The 27,936-nt window shown below is 42.5% G+C and overlaps 1 protein-coding gene across 3 annotated transcripts in view; it reads right to left on the bottom strand.

Moving 5' to 3' along the window:
* Window positions 1-26,647, bottom strand: part of LOC309700797 (BCL-6 corepressor-like) — an 82,020-nt gene extending 55,373 nt beyond the window's left edge. The window contains exons 1-3 of one of the 3 annotated variants that reach the window (XM_082524616.1): window positions 25,738-26,647; window positions 5,883-5,976; window positions 4,743-4,822 (exon numbers count right to left, since the gene is read on the bottom strand). In XM_082524616.1, the coding sequence (XP_082380742.1) occupies window positions 4,743-4,745 (3 nt within the window). In that variant the 5' untranslated portion in view covers window positions 4,746-4,822; window positions 5,883-5,976; window positions 25,738-26,647. The remainder of the gene's footprint in view (window positions 1-4,742; window positions 4,823-5,882; window positions 5,977-25,737) is intronic. The other 2 variants (XM_082524617.1, XM_082524615.1) reach the window with 2 other exon arrangements.
* Window positions 26,648-27,936: the final 1,289 nt, after the last annotated feature.

Raw genomic sequence — 27,936 nt, 5'->3', positions numbered from 1 at the left:
CCGCCAAACAGCTGCTATCTGACCGTGGCACCAATTTTATTAGCACTTCAAAGGAACTTGGAATGGATAAATCACTCCAACCGTACCTAACTATCCAAGGCGACAGTTGGGAGTTTAATCCACCACACGCATCCCACTTGGGAGGCTCTTGGGAGCGCATGATCGGAGTCGCCCGCAGAATCCTGGACTCCATGCTACTACAAAATAAGGTTCAACTGACTCACGACGTGTTATGCACACTCATGGCTGAGGTTACAGCCATAATAAATGCAAGGCCGCTCGTCCCAGTGTCCTCTGATCCAGAGAACCCTTTCGTCCTATCCCCTTCAATGCTCCTTACGCAGAAATCTTGCCTCCTATCCCCACCTGGAGACTTTTCGGATAAAGACCTCTACAACAAACAATGGAGACGGGTCCAAGCCCTTTCCAACCAGTTGTGGACACGCTGGAGGCAAGAGTATCTACCCACATTGCAGCAAAGGCAGAAATGGACCGGGTCACGCAGAAACCTCCAAGTTGGTGACCTGGTTCTGCTCAAGGACAAGCAGGTTGCACGAAACAGCTGGCCCATGGCCAGGGTCACTGCCACATTCCCAAGCAAGGACGATCGAGTAAGGAAAATTGAGGTAAAGACATGCAATCAAGGGTGCATAAAGACATTTATGCGACCAGAAGTTATCCTCCTCATGCCAAAAGACTGAATGCATAATGTTTGTTTAGCTTAGTGGCCTCCCGAAGCCAGGCGGGGAGTGTGTTGCCCTTAAGGCATTTCTCTGAATAAATAGGTTCATAAGTTTGAAATAAATAATTCTAAAAAGATTTGCCATTAAAAAATTAATATGTGTTGTTAAAATGAATAATTCATGCTTTACATACGTTTTAGTTAAAAGGAAAATTTCGCTAAAATATATTTCCTGTTCTGGCGGGGCACTTCCGGTTCCGGTCAAGTACTTCCGGTTTTTGGTCAAGCACTCGGTTTTGCTGAGAAACAGGCTCCTCATGCTAAAGGCAGTATGGAGATGTAATCAAATGCCATCTCCTCCGAATTATCAGGCTGGAACGCCGTAAGTTACTTTATATGACAGTTTATACAGATAACTTTGGATATTAATGTATATTTTTCTAACATGAATGTTTTAGTAATGTACTTTATTGATGTAAACATGCTTCTGCCTGTTGAGATGGAGTTTATTTTCTGTCATTTCAGTTTTCACCACATGTTCATGGAGACAATTAAACAAGCTGCAACTAAACTCCAGGGTCTTCATTTGTGGTTTAACTCGGTGTCACCAACATCCTCGTTGAAAACACTACAGGCAATATGGCCTACAATCCAAATTGCGGTATAATTTGAAGCATGTGCGGTAACGATATATATTGCGATAAATAGATCTTTTCTGTATACCAGCGGTCCCCAACCCCCGGGCCTCGGACCGGTACCGGTCCGTGAGTCGTTTGGTACCGGGCCGCGAGAGTTGAGGCTCAGGTGTGAAATGTATAGTTTTCAGGGTTTTTATTGGTTTTCAGCGTTATTTTGTTATCGATTTTATCGTTAACTCGGTTTTCCTGGGTCTTTTCACGTGTGTTATGAATAAATCTTCGGTACCGGTACTAGTTTTATTTTGTTGCATTTAACCTTAAAGGCCGGTCTGTGAAAATATTGTCGGGCATAAACCGGTCCGTGGCGCAAAAAAGGTTGGGGACTGCTGCTGTATACCATATTTTCTGCACTAAATGGCGCACTTAAAATCCTTCAATTTTCTCAAAAATTGACAGTGTGCCTTATAATCCGGTGTGCCTTATGTATGAATTCTGGTTGTGCTTACTGACCTCAAATTTTATATGTGCGATTTTACGTGGTACATGGCGCTCAAAAATCTGTCAAAAATGTTTTACTACGACTTTGGTAAGCTACGACACTGTACCGCTTGATGGATTGTTGGAGCATTACAGCTACCATAGTCAGGAGCCTCGTGCAGTGTCGCCAACTTAGCGACTTTGTGGCTATATTTAAAATGTACAGCTCTGCTATCACTTCCAACATAAATGAAGACAGAAAACTAAACAGCAGTGACTTTTTTAGGGTTACTGATGTTGGGCTAGCTGGTATATAATGATGTGCTACGTGATTGCTAGCAACACAGCTATGTTAGCATAACATAAACACAGTGACGCTGGAGGATGAATGTTAACTTTTTTCCACTCGATGAAAGTTAACGGGAGGGTTCCTGATGATTAGGGACAAATGCAATCGCATGGCAAGATGCTGTAAACTAACTAAACTTCAGTCAGGAGAACAGCTGAGTAAATCCATCCACAATATGAGGCTAGTCATTAATATGCTGCAACAACATGGGAATAGAGCAGCTGCGAGAGAATTCAACATTAATGAATCAATGGTATGAAAGTGGAGGAAGCGCAGTTTTTGGCTTTCCTCATATTCCAAAACGTGCTTCGTCTCTTCGCTATTACTGTCGCCAGGCATAATTTGCAGATAATATTTTTCTGCTTAACATCCAACTGCTTAAACCCAAACCAGGTGCATATGACCGGCATCGCACCGTTCTTCTTTATGAGCACCGTCTTCTCCTCTTCATGCTTGCAGCCGCTGTGATGCTTTCAGTCAAAACAGGTGCAGCTTGATGACACCATCAACATGTGCTATCGTGGTAGAGCAGTATAGTCAAAATCTCTATCGTTGGCCAAATTCATATTGTTTCTACCGTATACCGTTTATACCGCCCACCCCTAGTGAACACACTTGAGGTTGTAGCGCCCAAACTTTTGACCATTCTGCCAATAAGGTTTGCTGTTTTTTCTAAACGCACTCTAAACGGCACCTATTTGCTTGTTGCTGTGTTGTGCTACAGTGTTGAGATGTACGCAGACACCAACAGATATATACCAACAAACAACAACAAAGCAACACCACAATTAAGGAAATTTGATTCACATGTCCAAATTTAGAAGCAAACAAGCTACCCCAGGGCATGCAGCCTGATTATTTAATATCATATGTCCTTCCTCATTTAGGAAGGACATATGATTTAATTAAATCAAATTGCTGATTTAATTCTCTTCAGTGTTGCCCCTCACCTAGAAGCTTTTATGGTATAAATCCTAGTTCAGATCTTTCTCTGAGAGAGTTACTGCATTCACAAGATTTTCAGAACTTGAAACCTCAAATTTAAAGTTGAGGTCAAAGTCACTGATATTTTTAGTAGCTACATCTATGGCATCAATTTAAAAATTATACTTGACTTATTGTGGTCACAAAGCTGGTCATCCCCATTGCCCACCGGTGTGGTGAAGACAATATGCAATCAGCCTTTCAGGTGTGACGGAAAATACTGTATGCAATTTTTGGTTTTGTTAATTATATCTAAAATCACCAACCTTTGTTCTTGTTTTTTGATGTTTTACTTTGGTAATTGTGGTCACTTCCTTGAAAATTCAACTCAACAAATAATTAGCTTCTAAAGAGTAACTGCCAAACAGTTACTCTGAAACCACTGAGGTCATGGCTTAGACTGCTATTTCATGTCACGAAAAACTCTTGGAAATATTGGCTACAGTAGCTGTCTAGGGGAACAACAATCGACCGGTCGATCTTTGTTGCTTATCCAACATTTTCATTTATGTTTCCCGACTCCTGTATCGTAAATACCAAACTCAGACTTTCTCTAAAAATCTTACATTAAGTTGAAAAAGTTTCATCATCATTTCAACTTCATTCTGCATGGAGTGATTATCACTTAACCCTTTACAGCCGATCGGAGCGGGCACGCTCCATTTTGCGTAACTATTTTTAAATCCAGGTAGCTCTGCAACCACGTAAGCTAGCGCAATAATTTTTTTTGTATATGAAACCGGAGGAGTTGTACTTACATCTGATGCCATCAGCTTGTCCTAGGTCACAGTTTCCTTCCACATATAGCTTTGCAAAAACTGCATAAAAATCACTTGCAGCAACAAAAACATGATATTCCAGAAACACACTTCGCCGATCCGATCAGCTGTTTGTAACACTTCCTACGTCCATCAGCGCGAACTATCACATGACCGCATGACCTGCCCGAAACCGGAAGTGACGTAATTTTGCGGAAATGTAGTTTTTTTTACGATCGGGGCCTTATGAGCCTATACTTGTGTTTTAAAAAGTTATGTTTGAGTTTATGACTTTCTGTGTCGTTTCTGGGATGCTTAGGACTCATATTGCACTGCTGGAAATAGTTTATTTTGATGCATATGCTGTTATTTTGCAAATTTGCACTATAATATTTATTTTCATTTTTCCTGCAGTGTATAAAAATTGGTGTATTTCAAAAATAAAACTATGAAGACACTCAAAATAAATTTCCTGTGGTGGGAAACTAGTTTGTGCAACTTTTTTGTATTTACAGTTTTGAGGGATGAGCCTCTTAAATTTCTCTAACTAGAAATATATGTTAAAAAAACAAAAACGATTTTCAATTTTTTTGTAGTTTATTGCACTTTTTTGCAATTTATGTAATTACTATGCACCTAATGCAGACATATTATTAAAATTTAGGCTGTAATGGTTGTATTGATGTATAGCAACTTGAAATGCTCCCAAAAATGGCTCCACAGCATGTAAAAATAATAATATAAGCTCTGGCGGACTTGGTTCTATGGTAGGTCTTAAAGGGTTAAGTTCAGTCTGTAGGTAAAGCTCCGACAGCTCAGAGGAAAATAAACTTGAAATTGAACTTTAACCTTACCATGCTGCGGGCCTGCCTTCCGCTGGTTTCTGCTTCAGACGGAGCCGTCTGCCTCAAGGACGCCGCTCAGCCCACCATGTCTGTAGATGGAGAGAAAAACCACATGAGAGCAGGTCAGACTGAAACCACATGAGGTTTCTGCAAAGAAAAAGGTCTCACTGTGTAACACAAATCATTTCCTTTGACATTTTCACTACTTTCTTTCTTTCTTTTTAACCAGAGCAGGGATACTTCAGAAAACAGACTCCGTTTGATTTGTTGTACACACTTTTACACACACTACACACAAATTTTAACCTTTGTGTTTTAATTAAGCTGATGAACTAAAAGATCAGTGAATTCATAGAATTGCATTAAATATAAAAACTCCAGAGATTGTCATGGGCATTTAATGTGTGAATAGCAAGAAATATCATCTGTAGTGCTGTGCAATTTGTTCACATGCCTGAAAAACACGAGTTCAAACAGGCAGGAGTTGTTGCCTCCTTTTCAAGTAAGAACTTCACATAAAGTTTGGAAGCATTCCAGCTGCTGTTGTACAAAAGCAAACCTAATGAAGGTCTGAGAAGACGATACTTTGATAAAGTGAGCACAGGTGTTTGGAGGGTTGTGAAAAAAGTCAGTAGTAACTGGAACATCTGGTTTAACTATGCATTTTTCTTTCTATTCACTTCAGACTTTTGTCCATGTCCATGTCAGATTTCACTGAAAGTTCTTCAGTATTAAAACTTTAAATGAAGTCAATCAGTTACACTCATACACAAGTTGACCTGAAGAAGATCTGAGAACCAAAATGTTGAATAAAACACCAGGTGGTGAGCTGTTGACAGCTCAGCACCTCTCTTTACCCACGTATCCAAGAAATATGGCTGCAGGTGTGATGATATGATTACAAAATCAGTCATCGATCCGATGTGGGTACAGGTGCCAATTGGACTTATGAATACCTTCATTATGGATAAGCTGTGGTTAGAACAGAAGTTCAATAACAGAACACCAATAGGGGTACAGATCAGACAGTTCGTTCCTTTCATTCACAACCCTCAAGGTATAACCATCAATGGAGTCCAAATTATACAAGAACTGGATTTAAAATCAGTGTGTGATGTATGCGACACACACACACACAGACACACACACCGTTTTTGCTCACGTTTACGTTTTTATTTATAATAACAATGCGCCGTGACAGCTCGTCCCGGTCCAGCCCGCCTCCCGCTCGACTCTGCCGTCACTATATAGACACACAGAAGGAAAACACTCATGACACAATCGCCACCACCTGTGGCTCACCGCTCCACCCCTCCCCTGCAGCTACGCCAGGGACCACACCTCCGTCACACAGTGGTAACAGGTCTGATAGAGTGATTTTTAGGATCAAATCATCATCAGTATGTACAGAAGAGGTCCAACATTGTCTACAGCCATCTGTAAAACATGGTGAAGGCTCTGTCATGGTTTCAGCCAAGGGTGTTCGGGAGCTTTGTTAAAATTGCTGAATTATGAACACAGAAAAGTACGGTGAGATTTTCAACCACAGTGCAATTTAATTTGGAAAGCATCTGATTAGCAACAGTTTCATTCATTTTTCAGCATGACAATAATCCCAAACACACTGTTAATGCAGTAAAAAACATACCTAGATAGAAAAACATACAATGGAACCCTATCAGTCATGGATTGGCGTCCCCAGAGCCCAGACCTCAACATTGTTGAAACAGTGTGGGATCATGCTGACAGAGAACAGAACAAAAGGCAGAAACATCCAAAGAAGAGCTTTTATTGTCCTTCAAGAAGCCTGGAGAACTATTCCTGAAGACTACTGAAAGAAATTATAAGCTTGCCTATAAGAGTTCAGGCTGTGCTGAAGAGTGAAGGTGTAAAGGTGTCAAGGTTGCAAAACAGCTGCAAGCTGTGTTAATGCAGCTGAAGTGTTGCACAAAAGCCTGCTGCATAATGTGAGCCCACCTGTACCTTATGATTTTACTTTCACTCATAAAAGGTTAAAAAATGTAACGAGTTAGAGAAAGTCAATGTAGTCTGGTGCACGGTTTGGGCTTCATTTCAGCTGCGCTGACAGTGAAGCACACACACTCGCAGACACACACACCGTTCTCTGTCTGCAGCCACATAACGACGCTCGACATCTGTGTGTGCGCACCTGTGTTTTATCGCCCAGCCGGAGGACTGATAAGGCACGTCGCCTCTTTTCCCGAGGAACTCATAATCCAGCGGAGAGAGAAAACGTATCAGCGCTGCTCGGCAGACACGCACAGAGCTGCCTGACGAGCTGCCACACACACACTCACACACACACACACAGAGTAATTGATGGCTGTTAGGGAGCTGGGATTTCAATAACGGCTCTTATCTCCAGACCGCTGAAGGACAGCTGTGTGTGTGTGTCTGTGTGTGCACACGTGAGTTTGAGTGTGTATGTTCAAGTCTTTGTATGCTTGTGTGCACACATTGCAGTACAAAAACCGTCAAAGTGAGGACATCGTGGCTGCTTCAGACTTGGCATTAGCATTCACGTTAGCCTGGGAAAGCATTACGTCAAGTGTTACCAACACAGCTGGATCTGCTCACTGGGAAATTTATTGGCACAATTTGAGCCAAATTCTCAGAAGAGGAGGAAAGTTTTCTTTCATGTTTTTTAGATCTGTATTTTGAGTTTGTGCATAAAAACACAAGAGTCTGATTTACTTTTCACAGTATAAAAAAGATGTTTTTAACAAAAATACAAATTTTTTTCTTTGTCATCTCTTATCTATGTATTATTTTCCATATCTCAATTGGGACAGCAGCATTGTGACGTCTTTAAGCCTTCTCAGGCAAGAGATGATCTTCAATAATTTCACTGGACATCCAAATTAGCCAGCATCCCCTCTCTGTAAGGTCGTAGTGTCACATGAATTTCTTGTAACCATTTACTGAAGATCAGGCTACGTCACAGATAAAATAAAATGTATAATGTCTTCCAATAAAACTCTGTGACTAGTTTAAAAATGTTGAAATACTAAAACATCAAAGCGCACAGTAAACTCACATAGGCTACAATAAGCCAACTAACAAGTTTTCATATTTTTTTTCTGGTAAACATATTAAAAATGTGTCAAAAATCTCCTCCTTGAATCGCTACCTTATCATGGTGGAGGGGTTTGTGTGTCCCAGGGATCCCAGGGGCTATGTTGTCTGGGGGCTTTTGCCCCATGGTAGGGTCTCCAATGGCAAATTGGTCCTGGGTGAGGGACCAGACAAAGAGCGATTCAGAAGACCCTTATGAAAAGGATATCGAGGGAACAGTTTACCCTGCCCGGGACAGGGTTACCGGGGCCCCGCCCTGGAGCCAGGCCCGGGGAGGGTGCCCGAGGGCGAGCGTCTGGTGGCCGGGCCTTAGTCCATGGGGCCCGGCCGGGCACAGCCCGAAGAGGAGACATGGGCCCATCCTCCCGCAGGCCCACCACCCGCAGGAGGCGCCATAGGGGTCGGGTGCATTGTGTGCCGGGTGGCGGCCAGGAGCGGAGGCCCTGGCGGACTGACCCCCGGCTGCCAAGACTGGCAATAGGGACATGGAATGTCACCTCTCTGGTGGGGAAGGAGCCTGAGTTAGTGCGTGAGGTTGAGAGGTACCGGCTAGATATAGTCGGGCTCACCTCTACGCATGGCTTGGGCTCTGGAACCAGTCTCCTGGAGAGGGGCTGGACTCTGTCTCAGTCTGGAGTTGCCCCTGGTGAGAGGCGGCGGGCTGGGGTGGGTATTCTAATATCCCCTCAGCTTGCTGCCGGTACGTTGGGGTTTTTCCCGGTGGACGAGAGGGTTTGTTCCCTGCGCCTTAGGGTCAGGGGACGGGTCCTGACTGTCATCTGCGCTTATGCGCCGAGTGGCAGTTTGGAGTACCCAGCCTTCTTAGAGTCCCTGGGGGGGGGGGGGGGGGGTGCTGGATGGAGACTCTGTTGTCCTGCTGGGAGACTTCAATGCTCACGTGGGTAACGACAGTGAGACCTGGAGGGGCGTGATTGGGAGGAACGGCCTCCCTGATCTGAACCCGAGCGGTGCTTTGTTATTGGACTTCTGTGCTAATCACAGTTTGGCCACAACGAACACCCTGTTCGAACATAAGAGTGTCCATAAGTGCACGTGGCACCAGGACGCTCTAGGCCGTAGGTCGATGATCGATTTTGTAATCGTATCACCAGACCTGCGACCATATGTTCTGGACACTCGGGTAAAGAGAGGGGCTGAGCTGTCAACTGATCACCACCTGGTGGTGAGTTGGATCAGGTGGCGGGGGAGGACGCTGGACAGACCTGGTGCACCTAAACGCGTAGTGAGGGTGTGCTGGGAACGTCTAGCAGAGGCCCCAGTCCGCGAGATCTTCAACGCACACCTCCGGCAGAGCTTCAACAGCATTCCAAGGGAGACTGGGGACATTGAGTCCGAATGGACCATGTTCAGCGTCTCCATTGCCGAAGCTGCTGCATTGAGCTGCGGCCGCAAGGTGGTTGGTGCCTGCCATGGTGGTAATCCCCGAACCAAATGGTGGACACCAGAGGTGAAGGGATCCACCAGGCTGAAGAAGGAGTCCTATCGGGCTTGGTTAGCCTGTGGGACTCCGGAGGCAGCCGACAGGTATCGACAGGCCAAGCGGAATGCGGCTCGGGCAGTGGCTGAAGCAAAAACTCGGGTGTGGGAGTAGTTCAGAGAGGCCATGGAAAAAGACTTTCGGACTGCCTCGAAGAGATTCTGGCAAACCGTCAGGCGTATCAGGAGGGGAAAGCGGTGCTCTACCTGCACTGTGTATAGTGCTGGCGGAGCGCTGCTGACGTCAGGCGGTGGAAGGAATACTTCAAGGACCTCCTTAATCCCACTGACACGTCTTCCGAGGAGGAAGCAGAGTCTGGGGATGAGGGGAATGACCCACCAATTTCCGGGGGCGAGGTCACTGAGGCAGTTAAACAACTTCTTGGTGGCAGAGCCCCTGGTGTTGATGAGGTCCGCCCCGAGTTCCTGAAGGCTCTGAACGTTGTAGGGCTGTCCTGGTTGACACGCCTCTGCAATGTTGCGTGGAGATCAGGGGCAGTACCTGTGGACTGGCAGACCGGGGTGGTGGTCCCCATCTTTAAGAAGGGAGACCGGAGGGTGTGTTCCAACTACAGGGGGATCACACTCCTCAGCCTCCCTGGGAAAGTCTATGCCAGGGTGCTGGAAAGGAGAGTTCATCCGCTAGTCGAACCTCGGATACAGGAGGAACAATGCGGTTTTCGTCCTGGTCGCGGAACACTGGACCAGCTCTTTATCCTCTCCAGGATACTTGAGGGTGCATGGGAGTTTGCCCAACCAGTCTACATGTGTTTTGTGGACTTGGAGAAGGCGTTCGACCGTGTCCCTCGGGGTGTCCTGTGGGAGGTGTTGCGGGAGTATGGGGTGTCTGGCCCATTGCTACGGGCCATTCGATCCCTATACAACCGTTGCAAGAGCTTGGTTCGCATTGCCGGCAATAAGTTGGACTCGTTCCCGGTGGGTGATGGGCTACGCCAGGGCTGCCCTTTGTCTCCGGTTCTGTTCATAATTTTTATGGACAGGATTTCTAGGCGCAGCCAAGTGGCGGAGGGCTTTCGCTTTGGTGGCCTCAGAATCTCATCTCAGATTTTTGCAGATGATGTGGTTCTGTTGGCTACATCGGGTGAGGGCCTCCAGCTCGCACTGGAACGGTTCGCAGCCGAGTGTGAAGCAGCGGGAATGAGGATCAGCACCTCCAAATCTGAGGCCATGGTTCTCAGCCGGAAAAGGGTGGAGTGCCCACTCCGGGTCGGGGATGAGTTCCTGCCCCAAGTGGAGGAGTTCAAGTATCTCGGGGTCTTGTACGTGAGTGATGGGAAAAGGGAGCCGGAGATCGACAGACGGATTGGGGCTGCAGCTGCAGTAATGCGGACGCTGCACCGGTCCGTCGTGGTGAAGAGGGAGCTGAGTGTAAAAGCGAAGCTCTCAATTTACCGGTTGATCTACGTCCCTACCCTCACCTATGGCCACGAGCTGTGGGTAGTGACCGAAAGAACGAGATCGCGGATACAAGCTGCAGAAATGAGCTTCCTCCGAAGGGTGGCTGGCCTCTCCCTTAGAGATAGGGTGAGAAGTTCGGCCATCCGGGAGGGGCTCAGAGTAGAGCAGCTGCTGCTCCCAATCGAAAGGAGCCAGCTGAGGTGGTTCGGGCATCTGACAAGGATGCCCCCTGGGCGCCTCCTGGGTGAGGTGTTCCAGGCATGTCCCACCGGGAGGAGGCCCCGGGGCAGACCCAGGACACGCTGGAGAGATTATATCTCTCGGCTGGCCTGGGAACGCCTTGCTATTCCCCCGGATAAGCTGGAGGAGGTGGCTGGGGAGAGGGAGGTCTGGGTCTCTTTGCTTAGGCTGCTGCCCCCGCGACCCGGCCTCGGATAAAGCGGATGAAGATGGATGGATGGATGGACATATTAAAAATCTTCTTTTTTTTTCATGTGCCAGACCAGATCATTTCTTATCCAAATTATTCTATAATTTCTTCAGGACTTTATCCTCATAATCATGTGAAATGCAAAATATAAAATCTACAATCAACACTTTAGAAGCTCAAACTTGAACTAGCTGTAGCAGTGCTGTTAGCATTATGCTAGTAGATCGGTTGGCACACATGTCAAACTCAAGGCTCTGCAAACAAACCTGGGCCTTTGTAGATTTTAATTCAACCCACAAATGAACTTAGATTTGGACTATTTTTACACTCAAAGACAAGACTATGATCAATGACACTTTACCTTTTCATTGAAATGTCTAACAAAATAATAGAATTGTATCCCTTTTAGCTTTTCCACGATGAATTTTCTTATTCTCCATAGTGCTGGAAGTAGCTAGAAGTGATGATGAAGTTATTTTTTATTCATTCTTTAGAGATTTTATGTAGACAGAAGGTCACATAGCACATAAGTCCAGGATAATTACTAAAGCATATAAATAAATTACATAAATATCAGGCAAGCGTTGAGATTAGATGCTAAAAACATGCAATGTTATAAACGTCTGTGTGGAACCTCTTCAAACAATAAGCCAAAAATTTATTCCCGTTTAAACTGCTCATATGGAAAAGAAATAGTAAAAACATATATGTGATTACTCATGAAAGTGGCCACTTTCTCATTACTTTCATACATTGTTTTAGTAAGTATCCAAAACATACAAGTTTCATTATATAATTTTTCAAGGGATCTTATATCTGTTTTCACTCTTATATGCTTTTCATACAAGTTTCACACAAGACAGATACAAACTTTATAAGATTTATATATATCTTTTCCATATGGGTGGACAGGTAAAGCTAGCAGGTCACAGGACCGCCACTGCTATATCTTTGCTACATCTTTACTCAAAAGGGTGGATTAAGTATGACTGAAACTGACTGATCTATTCACTTCTTTGTTGCTACATATGTGACAATGCATCAGCAGCAGGAGGGTCTGTTAGGCTTTGCTAGTATTTCACCTCTGCTACATTAACAGATTTTTTGTTTGAACAAAATTTTCATTGGGGTCAGGGGAGTGGGACAGACTGAAAAATGCCAGTGTTAGGAAGCTTTTTATTACACTTCCGGTAACATAAAGTGTTGTTTTTAACCTGATCAACATTATTTCTCTTCTCCAGTTTCTGTCTGCTCCACTCTGTGTGTGCGGTGGTGCAAACACAGGGAGAGCAGGAAAAGAAGAAACTAACAAGGCTCTAGATACCAGCAATCGAGACTCCCACACTGAGCTGAAATCTGACCAGTGACAATGAATTAGCAGGAAAAATAAATTTTTAAACGTTACCTTATCTTCATCTCGTCGTTTAAAGTTTTAAAGTTAGCAAATTTATATTCTTGACTTGTTATATTGGACTTTACAAAGTTAGGAAAGCAATATTTTAGTGCAGCCTGGTGTTACTTCACAGATAAAAAAAAAAAAACGATTTCTAGCCTCTTCCTCACAGTGAGGAATACAGATGACCTTCATTCTACGCTGTCAGAAAATATCACGTTCCCCCCTCCAAAGTCTTGGCAGTCAGCAGACACAGAAAGTAATCATTATAAGTAATCATTATTGTCTGCTGCTAGGTCCAGGTCCAGGTCTAGATCACAGGGGCAGCAGAGTCAACAAAGATGCTCCTCCTCCAGCGCTCCTGGGAGGGCACTAAGGCATTCCCAAGCCAGCTGAGAGGTATAATATCTCACGTGTGAGTTTTCATTCTAGTTGGACATACTCGAAACCCCTCACATAGGAGGCGTCCAGGAGCAACCTAATTAAATGCTTCAGCCACCTCAGCTGGCTGCTTTTGATGTGGAGGTGCAGCAACTCCACAGCATCTCAAAAGGAGAACCAGATAGCCTTCAATGACAAATCCCATTTCTACATCCTATATCTGTGATCTTATTATTTCAGTCATCATGAAAAGCTACATCACAGGTGTGGGTGACTTAGACAATGATGACTTAGACCTAAGGGGGTCTGCAGATACAGTGGGGCAAAAAAGTATTTAGTCAGCCACCGATTGTGCAAGTTCCCCCACCTAAAATGATGACAGAGGTCAGTAATTTGCACCAGAGGTACACTTCAACTGTGAGAGACAGAATGTGAAAAAAAAATCCATGAATCCACATGGTAGGATTTGTAAAGAATTTATTCGTAAATTAGGGTGGAAAATAAGTATTTGGTCAATAACAAAAATACAACTCAATACTTTGTTATTGCCAACAAAGGTTATGTTACAGAGGTCAAACGTTTACTATAGGTCTTCACCAGGTTTGCACACACAGTAGCTGGTATTTTGGCCCATTCCTCCATGCAGATCTTCTCGAGAGCAGTGATGTCGCCAAGCAACACGGACTTTCAACTCCCGCCACAGATTTTCTATGGGGTTGAGGTCTGGAGACTGGCTAGGCCACTCCAGGACTTTCAAATGCTTCTTACGGAGCCACTCCTTTGTTGCCCGGGCGGTGTGTTTTGGATCATTGTCATGTTGGAAGACCCAGCCTCGTTTCATCTTCAAAGTTCTCACTGATGGAAGGAGGTTTTGGCTCAAAATCTCACGATACATGGCCCCATTCATTCTGTCCTAAACACGGATCAGTCGTCCTGTCCCCTTGGCAGAAAAACAGCCCCGTAGCATGATGTTTCCACCCCCATGCTTCACAGTAGGTATGGTGTTCTTGGGATGCAACTCAGTATTCTTCTTCCTCCAAACACGACGAGTTGAGTTTATACCAAAAAGTTCTACTTTGGTTTCATCTGACCACATGACATTCTCCCAATCCTCTGCTGTATCATCCATGTGCTCTCTGGCAAACTTCAGACGGGCCTGGACATGCACTGGCTTCAGCAGCGGAACACGTCTGGCACTGCGGGATTTGATTCCCTGCCGTTGTAGTGTGTTACTGATGGTGACCTTTGTTACTTTGGTCCCAGCTCTCTGCAGGTCATTCACCAGGTCCCCCCGTGTGGTTCTGGGATCTTTGCTCACCGTTCTCATGATCATTTTGACCCCACGGGATGAGATCTTGCGTGGAGCCCCAGATCGAGGGAGATTATCAGTGGTCTTGTATGTCTTCCATTTTCTGATGATTGCTCCCACAGTTGATTTTTTCACACCAAGCTGCTTGCCTATTGTAGATTCACTCTTCCCAGTCTGGTGCAGGTCTACAATACTTTTCCTGGTGTCCTTCGAAAGCTCTTTGGTCTTGGCCATGGCGGAGTTTGGAGTCTGACTGTTTGAGGCTGTGGACAGGTGTCTTTTATACAGATGATGAGTTCAAACAGGTGCCATTCATACAGGTAACGAGTGGGGGACAGAAAAGCTTCTTACAGAAGACGTTACAGGTCTGTGAGAGCCAGAGATTTTCCTTGTTTGAGGTGACCAAATACTTATTTTCCACCCTGATTTACGAATAAATTCTTTACAAATCCTACCATGTGAATTCATGGATTTTTTTTTCACATTCTGTCTCTCACAGTTGAAGTGTACCTCTGGTGCAAATTACTGACCTCTGTCATCATTTTAAGTGGGGGAACTTGCACAATCGGTGGCTGACTAAATACTTTTTTGCCCCACTGTACCTGAATCCAAGTTATGTACACTGGATTGTGAATGGAAAAGGTTGGATTTGTATGTCCTTACATTTAAGCCCTTAAATGCCTATAGTGTTTTGTATTTGATGCCTTTTTTAATGCATTTTTGAGACTTTACATCATCAGTGTGATTTTTCCCTTCGAAACCCAAACCTAATTACACACATACATTAAAAAAATGCATTTGTAAGGAAAAAAAATTGCTAGATTTAGTAAACGAGTTACAAATTAAAAGTAATTTATGGAAATTAAAATGTAATTATCTTTTTAACAAATTTCTCAGATGGTTCAATAAACTCTCAATGTTACAAAAAAAAAGATTTTTCCACAATTATTTCATATTTCAGGCTTTAAGGGTTAAGAGTGACACAGTACAAGAAAAACAAGGCTTTTATGTTGTTGTGAATTAGCTATTCTAGCTGATTCTCAGACTAAGATGTTATACCTGGAATCTTCAAGAGCCCTGTTTGCTTTTGTGAGAAAATCTGACGAACACCAAATTACTTTGCATTTCTCAGCCACATAATTTTCTCTTAGATGTTAAAATCTCAAAGATAATGGAAACTGCAAGCCCTTCTTAGAAATATTATGTAATATTTTAAACCAAATCGGAGCTATTTTTTAAAGAAAGTCTCGAGAAAATGCAGCATATGACAACAAAATGCATATTTGACATTTATTGTATGACTTTTTCAGAGTGGCTTCGTCCTTTATTCCTCTTCTTCCTTTATAAGTTACTTTTTCAAACTAAGCACATTTAAATTGTTGCTCAGATGAACTTAAACTACTCAGACATTTTTAGTTATGACGTGAGTGTATCTTTCCTCTTTCAGCTGCCTTCAGTTATATGTTTTGAAACATCTCTAAAATCTCTCCCTCCTCTCATTCCCTCACAGATGTAGATGTTACAGTTGCGAACGTCAGCTCCAGATTGCTGTGTTTGCAGCCAGCTGCACGTGGAGCTCCTCTCTCAAACTCCTGATGATCCAGCTGTGCTGCTGGCCACCGAGGCCAATCTGAGCTGCAATTTTCTGGACGCGTTCATTACCTTCGTGCTCTCCGCTCAGCTTTGTTTTAATTTTACGAGACGAGAGACTGAGATGAAACTTTAATGACCCCTGCAGGGAAAACGCTGTTTATTTAACCTTGATTTATCTGGACTGCCCTGCTGATGGCTGGGAAATCTCTCTGGTAATGAGAAAAGAGGAAATAAAGTCCCTTTAAAAGGTACTAAAATCATCTTTAACCCTCCTGTTTTAACCTCAAACTGAAGGCGATAGCGAAACATAAGGATTGATTTTCATTAATCGATTCTACCAGGATCTAAAGATCACATTCATCTTTTTAGATTTCAATGCCTGGTGCAAAGCAGTATAAAATAGCTTTTTTTGACCTAAGGATTGCAAGAAATACAGAAGAGAGAGTGGAAAAAGGCATGGCTACTGCATAACAGAAGGCCACATGGGATCAAATGAAGGCCATGTCCAAACTAATACGTTTTTGTTTGAAAACACATCTTTTTCTCTCTGTTTTGGCCTTCCATCCACACTGTGATGGCGTTTTTGGTCAAGGAAAACTGAGCTTTTTTAAAACGCTCTCCAAAGTGAATAAATTTGAAAATGCTGTTTTCGCGTCGCAGTGTGGACAGCGAAAACGGAGGCTTTCGAAGACGATGTCGCAATTTAGTCATGTGATGCAGTCATGTGACCAATTCAACTAAGATGGCAATGGCATTGTACAGCAGTTGTTTTGTTTGGTCTCAATTTTGACAGCCTTATTAAAAATTAATATCAGTTTATACATGATCCAGATAGCTTTTCTTCAAAGACGACGGAATGTTTACTCAGAGCTGTTGTTCAGCAACTTTGTACTTTTGTGTTACTCGCAGCAACAACTCCACCTCATTGTCGGTCCATTTAAAAAAACTTTAAAAAAACTTTCCCATCTTGCCACAACATTTCAAAGAACTGGAAAATAAATAAACGGCAGACGGAAATGACGCAGGTCGAATCGTCTTACGTTTCACGCATCCGCAGTAAACGTTTTCAGTGTGCATGAAAACGATTGAAAACGATAGTGTGGACACGGAGCGTTTTTAGACAAAAACACTGCTTTCAAATTTACCCGGATTAGTGTAGAAGTAGCCAAAAATCTATTTTGCCCAAGATTTAAATGAGTAGCTGCAAAGAGAATGAGTCTGCCCCCAAAACTGGGTTTCTTTCTTCTTTTTCAGAAACACAGTGGGAGGTCTGGAAATATTAGGACAGAATGAAGACCAGAAAAAAAAACAGCTGAAAGCCCAGGAAAATCTTTGGGAGATTCATCAAAATATGTGACTTCAATTAAAGTTCCCTAATTGTTTTTAAAACTGATTACTGGTGTATGTGACTTCAGATAGTGACGCTCGATTATGGTAACAATAAAAAAATAAATAAATCATGACAGTTATTTTGGTCAATACTGCGATTACAGTTACTTTAAGACTTGTTTTTTTAAAAAGAATAAGCCTTGTCTTTTGTAATTTAGTAAATTTCCTCGATCTTTAATTATAATTAAGATGGATTGACTAACTAAACAAAGAAATACATAAATAATTGTGAGCTGACCTAAAGCTCACAATGGGGGAGAGAAGCTGACTTTCACATTCTCTTCCTTTACATTTTCCCTAATGTGTGTAATGCATTATTGCAAAACAGAATGTGGCAGAATAATCTCAACCAGCTTATTTTAATAAGCAAATGAAGACAGAATTACAGAATTAAATTTAGCTGATTGCACAGCTCTGCCAGACAAGGCCTGAAAAATAAAACTATAGAAATCAAAACCACAAAGATAATCAGTTAATGAACGAAACACAAATAAAAATGACTAAAATAAATTTTCAGATCAGTTTAAACTTTGAAAAACTCTCTCACAGCAATTATGGCTGTAATCCGAGTACAGACGGTTGGATACATTACATAAGCGATATTTTTACACTCTGGGAACCTTGTGGGTTTTACATGATTTAGGAAGAAGTACTGAAGTGTCACAGCAAACTCAGAGCGTGAGTCATTGCAGGAACACAACAAGAGATAATTCACTGGGCTGAGAGAAATATTCTGAGAACGTGACACTGAAGAAAATCAGACAGAGATATAAAGAAGCGCAGACTCATTTAATAATAAACAGCATGTGATTTCTACCACTAGGGGTCTCCAAAGCAAACAATACGACATATCTTACTGGTGTTGGAAAGAAACACGGGATTATGAGTTTATTGTTCTCAAAGCCTTTGCCAAAGAAATCTGGTGCAGGCTTAACATCACGGTTTGTTCAATCTAAATAGCCACATCTGATGATAGTTAACATATTGCCAGTTTGCCTTATGATGACCTGACAACTAGCAAAGATACTGTAGCTAATGTAACCCAGTGAATTTATTTGTGGCTAACTGGACATATTTTCCAACTGGCCACCCACCATCCAATAAATGGTGATTCCAAATATATCTCTGAAGGTGGTTTGGGTGTTTGTTGTCTTTGGGGTTAAACTGGACAAAACTAGCAAGCTGAGAGCCCCCGAACATAGTAAGTTATTAAAGGTTTGCTTGTTTTTTTTTTTTTAATACTGATACATCATCATTTTCTTTCTACAATACTGTACAAAAATCTCTAGCCACCCCTCATTTCTTTATATTTTGCTTGAAAAATTGGAAATAGGTGCAGTGATTTGTTGAAATACCTGCAAACATACATGGAAATACATTCCATAAGGCAAAAACAGTTCTTGAACAATTTAACAAGCTTAAAATCAATATTTGGTATGACCACCTTTATTCTTCAACACAGCCTTAACTATTTTAGGTAAGCCTTCTTGTCATTTCTTTAAGCAGTTTTCAGGAATTGTTCTCCTGGCTTCTTGAAGGAGAACAAAGCCAGACCAAAGCTCTTCTTTGGATGCTGTCTGCCTTTGGTTCTGTTCTCTATCTAGATGATCCCACACTGCTTCAACAACATTTAGGTCTGGGCTCTGGGGAGGCCAATCCATGACTGATTGTTTTCCCTTGTGTGCTTTTTCGACCCAGGTATGATTTTACTGCCTTGCAGTGGGTTTCAGATCACAGTAATGCTCAGAAATGCCAGTGGTGTTGTCACTCAGATCTCCAACACCAGTGGCATTTCAATCTTGTTTTTTCATTAAGTGGCTTAACAACAACAGCAACAACAACAATAAAAAAAAGACTTTCCTCTGAAAATGGTCAGTTACAACCCGCAGCCTGAAAATGAGTGAAAAAGCAGCCAATGCCCAAAGAAAGAGCTTCAAAAAGCCTGAAGAACTTACAGCTGCTAGGTCTGGTTGCTTGGAAGCAAAATATAAACTCATGAGATGTGTCTCAATCATTTTGCACTGTGCTGCATGTTTGGAAATGTTTTGACTTAATCATAGCAGGGCTCTAGAGCGCGACCAATTTGGTCGCAAATGCGACCAAATTTTTCAGTGGTGCAACTAAAAAAAATATTTGGTTGCACCTGTGCGACCAACTGTTCGGGTAGCAAAAAAAAAAAAAAATCTGCAACCTTCCCTGTGGTCAACAACAGACACACATTATGCCCCTATCGTGGACTAAACCAATAAGAGATATTAAGGAGCGGGACCTCTCTGATTGGCCGTGGTCCAGTTGAAAGTGCAGGTGGAAGTGGGAGGTGAGTAGCTTGAATAAAGCGATATCAATTCATTAAATCCTGAATCGACTTTTAAATATAACTGTGTTTTGCCAGAAACGTCAGATTCTCAGATTAAAGCTCACAAAACCATTTCAACAACAACCAAACAGTAAATGAGAGCAGGTACACGGATTCCACACAAAGACGTAAACACAGAACGGACCCGACGCATCAGAATCAGCTTTGTCTTTCTCGGCTTTCTCACCCGACGGCCCGTAGACGGACACGCTGTCGGAGCTTAGCGGTTCTGATGCGTCCGGTCCGCGCTGTAATTACGTCTTTTTGCGCTGATTCTGAGCTGCAGGTTTTGTCTCTCTCCAACCAAAATTCACCGAGCAAGCAGCAAAAGAAGCAGCAAACTGCGCTTCACATTTGATCAATGTCGTCATGAATTTTGCCGTTTTGCTTCCACGACTATTAAAATCACACTTCATGCACAGCTAGCTCTCTCTCTCTCTCTCTCTCTCTGTATTTCAAGAACAGTTTCCCGTCTCCAATCTCTGTTTTCTGTATTATTCATTCGCTTATTACCCACCAGTCTACCGTTGTTTACAGCGCTGTGGCTGCTGTCTTTTCCTTTTTTCACTTAAATGACCTCGGACAAGAAAGCCTATTTTTTCTGTTGTTCAATACTGAAGAAATTTAAACTTTATATGCAGAACATTGTAGAATATTTTTAAGGTTATCTGCTATAAAAAGCCAGACCAGGAAAATCTCCTTCATATTTTTCTGTGTTTTATTCTCAGTTACTTTCACACAAAGGCATCTGCTGTGATGTTCACAATTCTGATGAAGTCAGTACTGATAAATGATCAGAAATAATATTTCTGACTGTCTGAGGCTAAGTTGAATCGAATCGGGACTTTGAAAACCGGAATCGAATGGATTATAGAAATCAGTGATGATACCCAGCCCTAGTGAGCAGCCTAGGCACGACAGAAGTGGATGTAGCTGTAATAGGAAAAGAACTATTGCTAACTTTTCTGTTAAGTTAAGGCCTGATCCTTCTGAAATTCATAGCCAGTGCTCTGACACGGTGTCATCAATCTTTGAATGGTGAAAAAGCACAGTGTATCCAGAAAAACACATTATATTATATAAATTATTATAAAATTTATGTGCGCCTAACTTTTGTGCCGGTACGCCTAACTTTTTAAAGTTAGGCGTACCGGTACGCCCATGGCAAAAAGTTAGTCTAGAGCCCTGCATAGACTGTGGACAAGCAAGTTGACACACTCCATCAAACGATGGCGCTTCTTTTAAACCACTCACATTAATCCAGTCTAATCTTGTGGCAAACACTGAGGTCAGGTAAAAAATTCCATCATCACTTAATTTAAGACTAATATTGGCCAATACTTTGTGTCAGTAAATAACCATGGCTGAGGTATTGGTATTATAACTGGCAAGAATTGAGCCTGTCCACCCAGTTTGATTCTGTGAAAAACATATGAGCTGAAGTTTTGATCAGCAATCAGAAATTAACCCCACTCCCCTCAATTGCAATCATGGAATTATTTTGGTTTTCAAAAGGACCAACCCAGCAAATTATAGAACAAAAAATGCCTTGGTTAAACATCTCTGTATAAACAAAATTTAGCTATTAAATGATCCACATTCAAAAACACACTTCAAATGGTCCATTCCTAACATTGCTAATTTCAATTTTCAGCACCAATCGACTGGACAGAGCACTCTAAAGACATCTTTGCTGGTGTTTACTGCAAGAGAGACTCGAATCAGGGCAGGCCCAACTTAAACTGCTACTGCCTGCTGTAATGGTGCTTTTCAGGTTTATGCTTTCAAACTGACCAGAAGTCGTACTTTTACATTAGCAAAACAAAAATAGAAAAATCACCTAAAAGAAACATCTGCAAACAAATCATTAGACAATGCACTCTCATAACTTGGTTGTCTAATTAACCTACTCTGTGGGGAAGTGCACTACTGTTTCCACAGGTCAAAATAACCACACTAAAAATAACCCACTGATGCACACTTAGGTACTCTCTAAGCGTGCATCACCTCGGGAACTGTTCCATCAAGTGACTTTAATTCCACCATAAAGTAGGGAACACAAGCAGGGCTGGACTGGGACAAAAAATCGGCCCCGGCATTTTAACTAGAGACTGGCCCACCAGGTATTATAGGAAAAACCATAAAGCCTTTGAATGAAAACAAATGCTGTTGTGACAGTGATGTACACTGTCTTGTTGGGATTTATGTATTAATCCAATGAACTTAAACCTACACCATCCTTCCTATTCTGATATTATAAAAAAAACTTAGCCGAAACCCAAAGACTGCTTGGTCGAATTAACCTCCTAAACCATCTATAACACATGGTGGAAACCTGAAATTAAGACAGAGAAGACATGATCATTACTGAATATTAAAAATAATAAATGACAGATTTAGTGATATTTTCATAAACTATTTACCACATCAATGGCAGGGCAAATATCTTTTCTAACATGGCAACCTTTAAAAAGTGAAAGGAAACAGATGGCCAGGTGAGAAAGAATAAAACTTACACACAGTACTGGTACAGCATCTAGAAAATGTGGGAAAATACTGGCATCATATACAGTACTTACTTCTGAAGAAATTATGATGGGACCCCGAAAAAAGATTACAATAATCTAATGTACAATAATGGATTTCTATACATTTTACATCAAATGAAAACGTTGGTTGTACGATTCAGATAATTGTTTAATAAAAGCGAGACATTTTAAATTAGAATAAGAAAGAAAAGTATTTCCTTGTGCCCCCCTTTCCCTGGTAATGCCCTACCTGGCCCCCTGGCAAAACTTTGCTAGACCCGCCCCTGCACAGTTACCAGCTGTCAGCTACGTAGAAAAAGGATCCTGGTGTTATTTGTCTCTCAGAAACAGTTCATAACTTCCCTTCAACTCATTCATGTCACCTAAAAGGTAAACCTGTTTATCCATCACCTGTTCAGCTCTGATGATTCATCTCCTGGTTTCATCTTCATGTTTCCCTCTCCTCACATATCCAAACCGATATCATGACCAGCAGCTTTTACAGCTGTGGCTCCAGCAAACACCAGCTGATACTACAAAGTAATATTAATTAAATTCTAACAACAGCTGATCAAACGTGCTGCTGTTGTTTAGCGCGACATCCACTGATTTCCTCTTTTTCCACTGGTTTTCCACTGGTTTTCTCTTTCTGGCGCAAAGTGGGCGATAAACAAACAGCTGACGGGACTTGCGACAGAAAAGCCGATCAGCTGATCATTGATCAGTTTCTTGATTGAAGCAGCAACAGGAGAAGGAGGGGGAGAGAATGAGAGAAGAAGAGGCAGCTGTGCAGCGTAAAGACGCAGAATAACTCCAGCTTTGTGTCTTTTTTTTCTAGCTGAAGTCCGGGACAAATCGCGTTCCTTTTCACCTCAATACGAAACGCGTAATATTTTCTCTGAATACGAGACGATTCCGTTCTCTAATAACTAACCTTATGAAAAAAATAAAGCACCCGCCCAGAAACTTCATCATGCTAGCTAGTACGCAGTACGAATTTTTGTAACTGACTGTAAAAAGTCAGCACAACGAAAATAAACTCCACCTAAACTTGGTTCATATCTGACCCAGAGAGACTGCAGGTCATAACTTCTCACCTGAAGTTCAGTTCACCTGATACTCGGCCGGCGGCCGCCTCGGGTCTCTTCTCCTCCTGCCTCACCTTTCCCACCTTTCCAAGTGGTGGAGACCAGCCACTTGCTAATGTTACTGAATCTGTGGAAGCTCTGGCATAGCCACCACGAAGCAACTGAGTTATTTTTACACATCTGCCAGCATCTGGCCAATCCACCGCCTTTCATTGTTTATACCATTACGTAAAAAAACCAAAAAAAACATCGGCCCATAAAAACAAAAAATCACCATCGGCCCCCCGGGCAAATGCCCGGTATGCCTGATGGCCAGTCCAGCTATGAGCACAAGGTTCTTTGCAGACCTTGTGTGTACAATTTTTTTAGAGTATAAACTCATTCTCAGAGTCTCTGTACTGAAGTCCACCTTCTGCGCGTGTCCGTCGGGACCTCAAAGAATGTTTTGTGGTGTCTGCAGGTGTCCACATGCAGGTCTTTAACTGAGTCTAACCCAGGGGTGGGCAATTCCAGGCCTGGGTCAGCACACCTGAATTACATGATCAGTTCCTTACCAGGCCTCTGGAGAACTTCAGGACATGTTGAGGAGCTAATTTAGCCATTTAAATCAGCTGTGTTGGTTCAAGGACACATCTAAAACCTGGAGTTGCTCACCCCTGGTCTAACCCCTGCTTAAGCCTGGTGGCTGGCATGAGTAACCCAGAAAGTAGACTGGGTGTGGATGAGGTTTCGTTCTGTCCTTTACATCAATTATACCAAGAACGCTTCGTAAGCAGTGCACATATGTTCTTTTATTCTGGAAATTGACTGGATTCTTTGTGCTGGTCCTGTGTTCGCCCTCTTTTGCTTTGTGCAGCAAAGGTGTTAATTTTACCTGGGATAAAAATAGTTTGCCACAATATGTGCATGCTCTCCACTCCATGTCGCTTAAAACAGTGAAAGGTCTACTTTTTATTTACAGAGAGTAGCAGCGTCAGATAATCTGGTTAAATTCCAGTACAAAAGCCGTTTTGCAGACTCTCCACTTTTGAAAGGCTCCTGATGAGACTCAATGCCATACAGAGGACAAACCAAAGGTATGACTTCAGAGGTACATACCCGGGATTCATGATGAGGAGTGCGTCAGATGTAATTGCAAGCTTTGCCGCAGTGATCAGCAGCTGCGCCAGAACTAAAGTGTGAAACAGCCGCACTCGAGTATTCCCGGGTTGTGCTCCTGTGCACTCTTACCAAAATCAAAACTGCTTGACATGGATGACACTGCAGGTTGTGCGAATGCTGAAGTGGTCCAGAACAAGGAAGGGAGGCGACACCGGAGTTCACTAAGAACAGAAGAACTGCCAACAAAACCCCCCAAAAACCCCATCAAATATCAAAAGAATGTAGGAGGAGAACGCACAAATTTCATTGTTTTTAACACAGAGAACACACTGTAGTTCTCTGTCGCTGGCTGATGCACAAGCAAGAGTCGTCCACAGACCTGTGGCATCATATTTTTGATGCTGACCCCACCTGACAGCAGAAGCTTTTGGCCAGTAGACTGCCAGTTTGTGTCTGCACTCAGGCTGTCAACGAGCTTCCAACGCTGAACCATAATTTCCCCATTATGTAGGACTTTTACTTCTGCATAGAGCCCAGGTGTATCCTTCCCACATGGCTAATGACCTTGCTATTGCGAGCATTTATAGTTGTGGTGGTGAGCAAGTGCTGCTCTGCAATTTAGGTGCTAAAACACAAGGCTGGTCGTGAACTTTCACTCTTCTAGTTGATCCATTCTCTTCACTCAATTTGAAAAATGACAGCAGAAGAAGAAGTAGCTGGAAGTGTACGAGGAAACAACGGCAGGCAACTGTCTCCGCGCAATGTGTATCTACATTTCTGGGGAGGTGCATGTCAGGTTAGGGCGAAGGTATGTTACGACGTACCTGCAGCATAGGTTTACTGAACATGTTCCAAAAGTAACAACGAAACTACACCAATGAGAGGCAACGAAATGAACAGCATTGTTATGTGACACAAAAACATGGACGGCACACATCTCCAATGATGGTATCACACAAGTGATTTCTTGAGAAACTTTAATGTGGAACGCTCTGAAAAGGTTATAACAAGTTATAACAGGTTCACAAGAAAAGCAGCAAATTCTTACATTTAGAAAACTCTAAAAGCTGTCCTGAAATAAAACACAAACGCACTAGGTCAGGAGATAGCGCTCTCTGCGCTTGTGAATGTGACAAAAAGTGCAATAAAAGTCATAAAAAAAATGTCGGAGATGAGCAGGAAAATTCTCAAACTGCAGGAAAAAATTATATCAGCAATGTAAAGAATATTTTCTTCAGTCTGAGGAATAACTGAGTGTTTTAAAGTGAATTAAAAGCAGGATAATATGAAGACGTCAGTGTCTGTTTATTGGTGCAAAGTTATATACAGACATGTTAATCATCAGTGGAACATTAGAGGATTAACAGAAGAGTTTAAATGTAAACTTAGCTCTATTTTATTTCAAAGATAACTCTAAAACTTACCGTGTTCTTCTCCTGAGCTGTAAAATCCAGTTTTTTCTTACTTCCGACTGAACATCCATCCGCTCCAAGCAGGTGAGATTAAAACAAACAAAAAAAAACCATCAAGGTAAATAAATCCACAAATCCATCCTCCTCATCGATCCGCCGCGTGCGGGCGCAGGACGGGGTCGTGTGCGCACACGTGCACGCTCGTGGACACGCTGTCACACACTCAGCGGGATTCGGTTTCCTCCCAGAATTAAATTAAAAATAAAAGAAGATTAAAAAAAACGCTCCAAAGTCATTACAAAGAGCACGAGCGCGTCGTGTGCGCCCGCGCACGCACAGGTCACAAACAAGGTGTCCCGTGCTGCGCAGAACTCCGCTGGAAAAACGCCAAATTTAACCCCGAACAGCAGACACGTACACACACTCACAAACACACAGACAACCGCGCACACCTGGGCACGCACCCACCGTCTTGCACACGTGCCGTCCGGCACCGGACTGAGCCCTGAGTGCGTATGTGTGTGTGTGTGTGTGTGTTTGTGTGTCCCTCCGCGGAGTCCCGGCTGGGAGCGACAGCAGCAGATCAGATCCAAACACTTTGAGCCCCAAAACAAAAAACAAAAAAACAAACAAACAAAAAAAAGGAGAAAAATATCCCTCCGGGCGCCTCGCGCGCAGCTCGCAGGTTATTCCACCTTTTCTTTCTTTGCCGTCCCGTCGTCCGTGCGTCTGCTGGGTTTATCCCGCTCTTCCTCCACCTCCTCCTCCTCCTCCTCTCCACCCGCCGCTGTCTTTTCTGTTTTCCTCCACGCGAACACGGACTCCCTCTCTTTCTTTTTTTTCTCTTTCTCTACGTCTTTCTCCGCCGCGCTCGCGCTCCACTGTCAAATTTCAGTCAATTAACAAATTTCGGTTCCGGTGGGAGATTCCAAAATAAAACCAAACCGTGTCGTTTGTGTCATTTTCATGTGGAAGTAACCGAGGTGGGTAAAAGTGTTTATTCATGAGGCAGTATTTTTTCTTTTATTGCTGTGGATGAAACAACAACAACAACAACAAATAAAAGCCACTGCAACCTAAATATAAAAACTTTAGTATATTAATTATTACAATTCTTTAAAAAAATCCAGCACAGGACTCTCAAATATGTGTTATCCATAAGGCACTTTCTATTCCATATGTATCACAAAATGAACAGAGAGGCATAAACATATAAATACAATAAATAAGAATAAGCATGATCAATAAAAACAAACTAAAAGAAAATAATAGAGGAGTGAAAATGCCCAAAAAAACATATTAAAGCCTTAAGCCTGACTGAAATTTGATGAGGTGATCAGAAGAGAAGCCAATAACAAGGAGAACCATCCACAGAAGAGTGAAACTTATTTTTAAACACTTGATTAAAATCAAAGGTAATAAACCCCACAAGCAACAAAAGTAAACAACATTTCAGACGAGAAACTAGATGACAAACAAGAGTGTTCTGAGTTTAAAGGAGTGGTTTGAAACCCTGCACCTGATGTGATCCAGTGTTCTGCTTTTAGCAGGCTGAAGCAGAAGAGTTAAAAACAGATTCACCTGTATCACTTTCTGATATATATGCCCTGCAGATCCTTTCTAGATAAAACCCGTGTTTCCCTCCTCAGTGCACATTGTAAATATAACTTTAGGATGTTACATAATATGCAGTGAAAGTTCTTCCATTGATTGATTTCAAACAGTCCACTACCCCACTTTCCTTTGCCTAATGGCTTACAGGGGTTTGGTCCACTTGACTTTTATATTTTTTTTAAAAAAAGTTTTAAACATCAAACTAAAGATAGAATTTTACTGTTGAACCAAAGTGTATTTTGTTAGCTTCAGTTAAAGCTTTGAAAAGCGGGAGGTGTGCCAGTTGAACTGATCATAATTCGATGAATAAAAAGAAAATCAGCTGGTTTGTGTTGGTTTTTAATTATTATTATTTTTAATTTCTCAGTGAAGTTTCTGATTTTCCCGTGAAGCCCCTGAGTTATTGCTGGTCCTCTCCTGCCTCTTTTAAATATCCTGGGAACATCTCTGCTGAAGGTTGGATTCACTATTCAGTTTTCTTGTGTTTGTTTAGTACCATCTGCAGTTGTGGTATTACTGCAGGCACAAATCTATCTAAGAAAAACATTCTGTGACAGCTGGTATGGACTCCCACCCTTCTGTGAACGAAATTGAAAT

This window comes from Aulonocara stuartgranti, assembly GCF_965226115.1.
Source record: "Aulonocara stuartgranti genome assembly, chromosome: 23".
Lineage (NCBI taxonomy): Eukaryota > Metazoa > Chordata > Actinopteri > Cichliformes > Cichlidae > Aulonocara > Aulonocara stuartgranti.
This window is presented reverse-complemented; position numbering and strand designations above follow the sequence as displayed.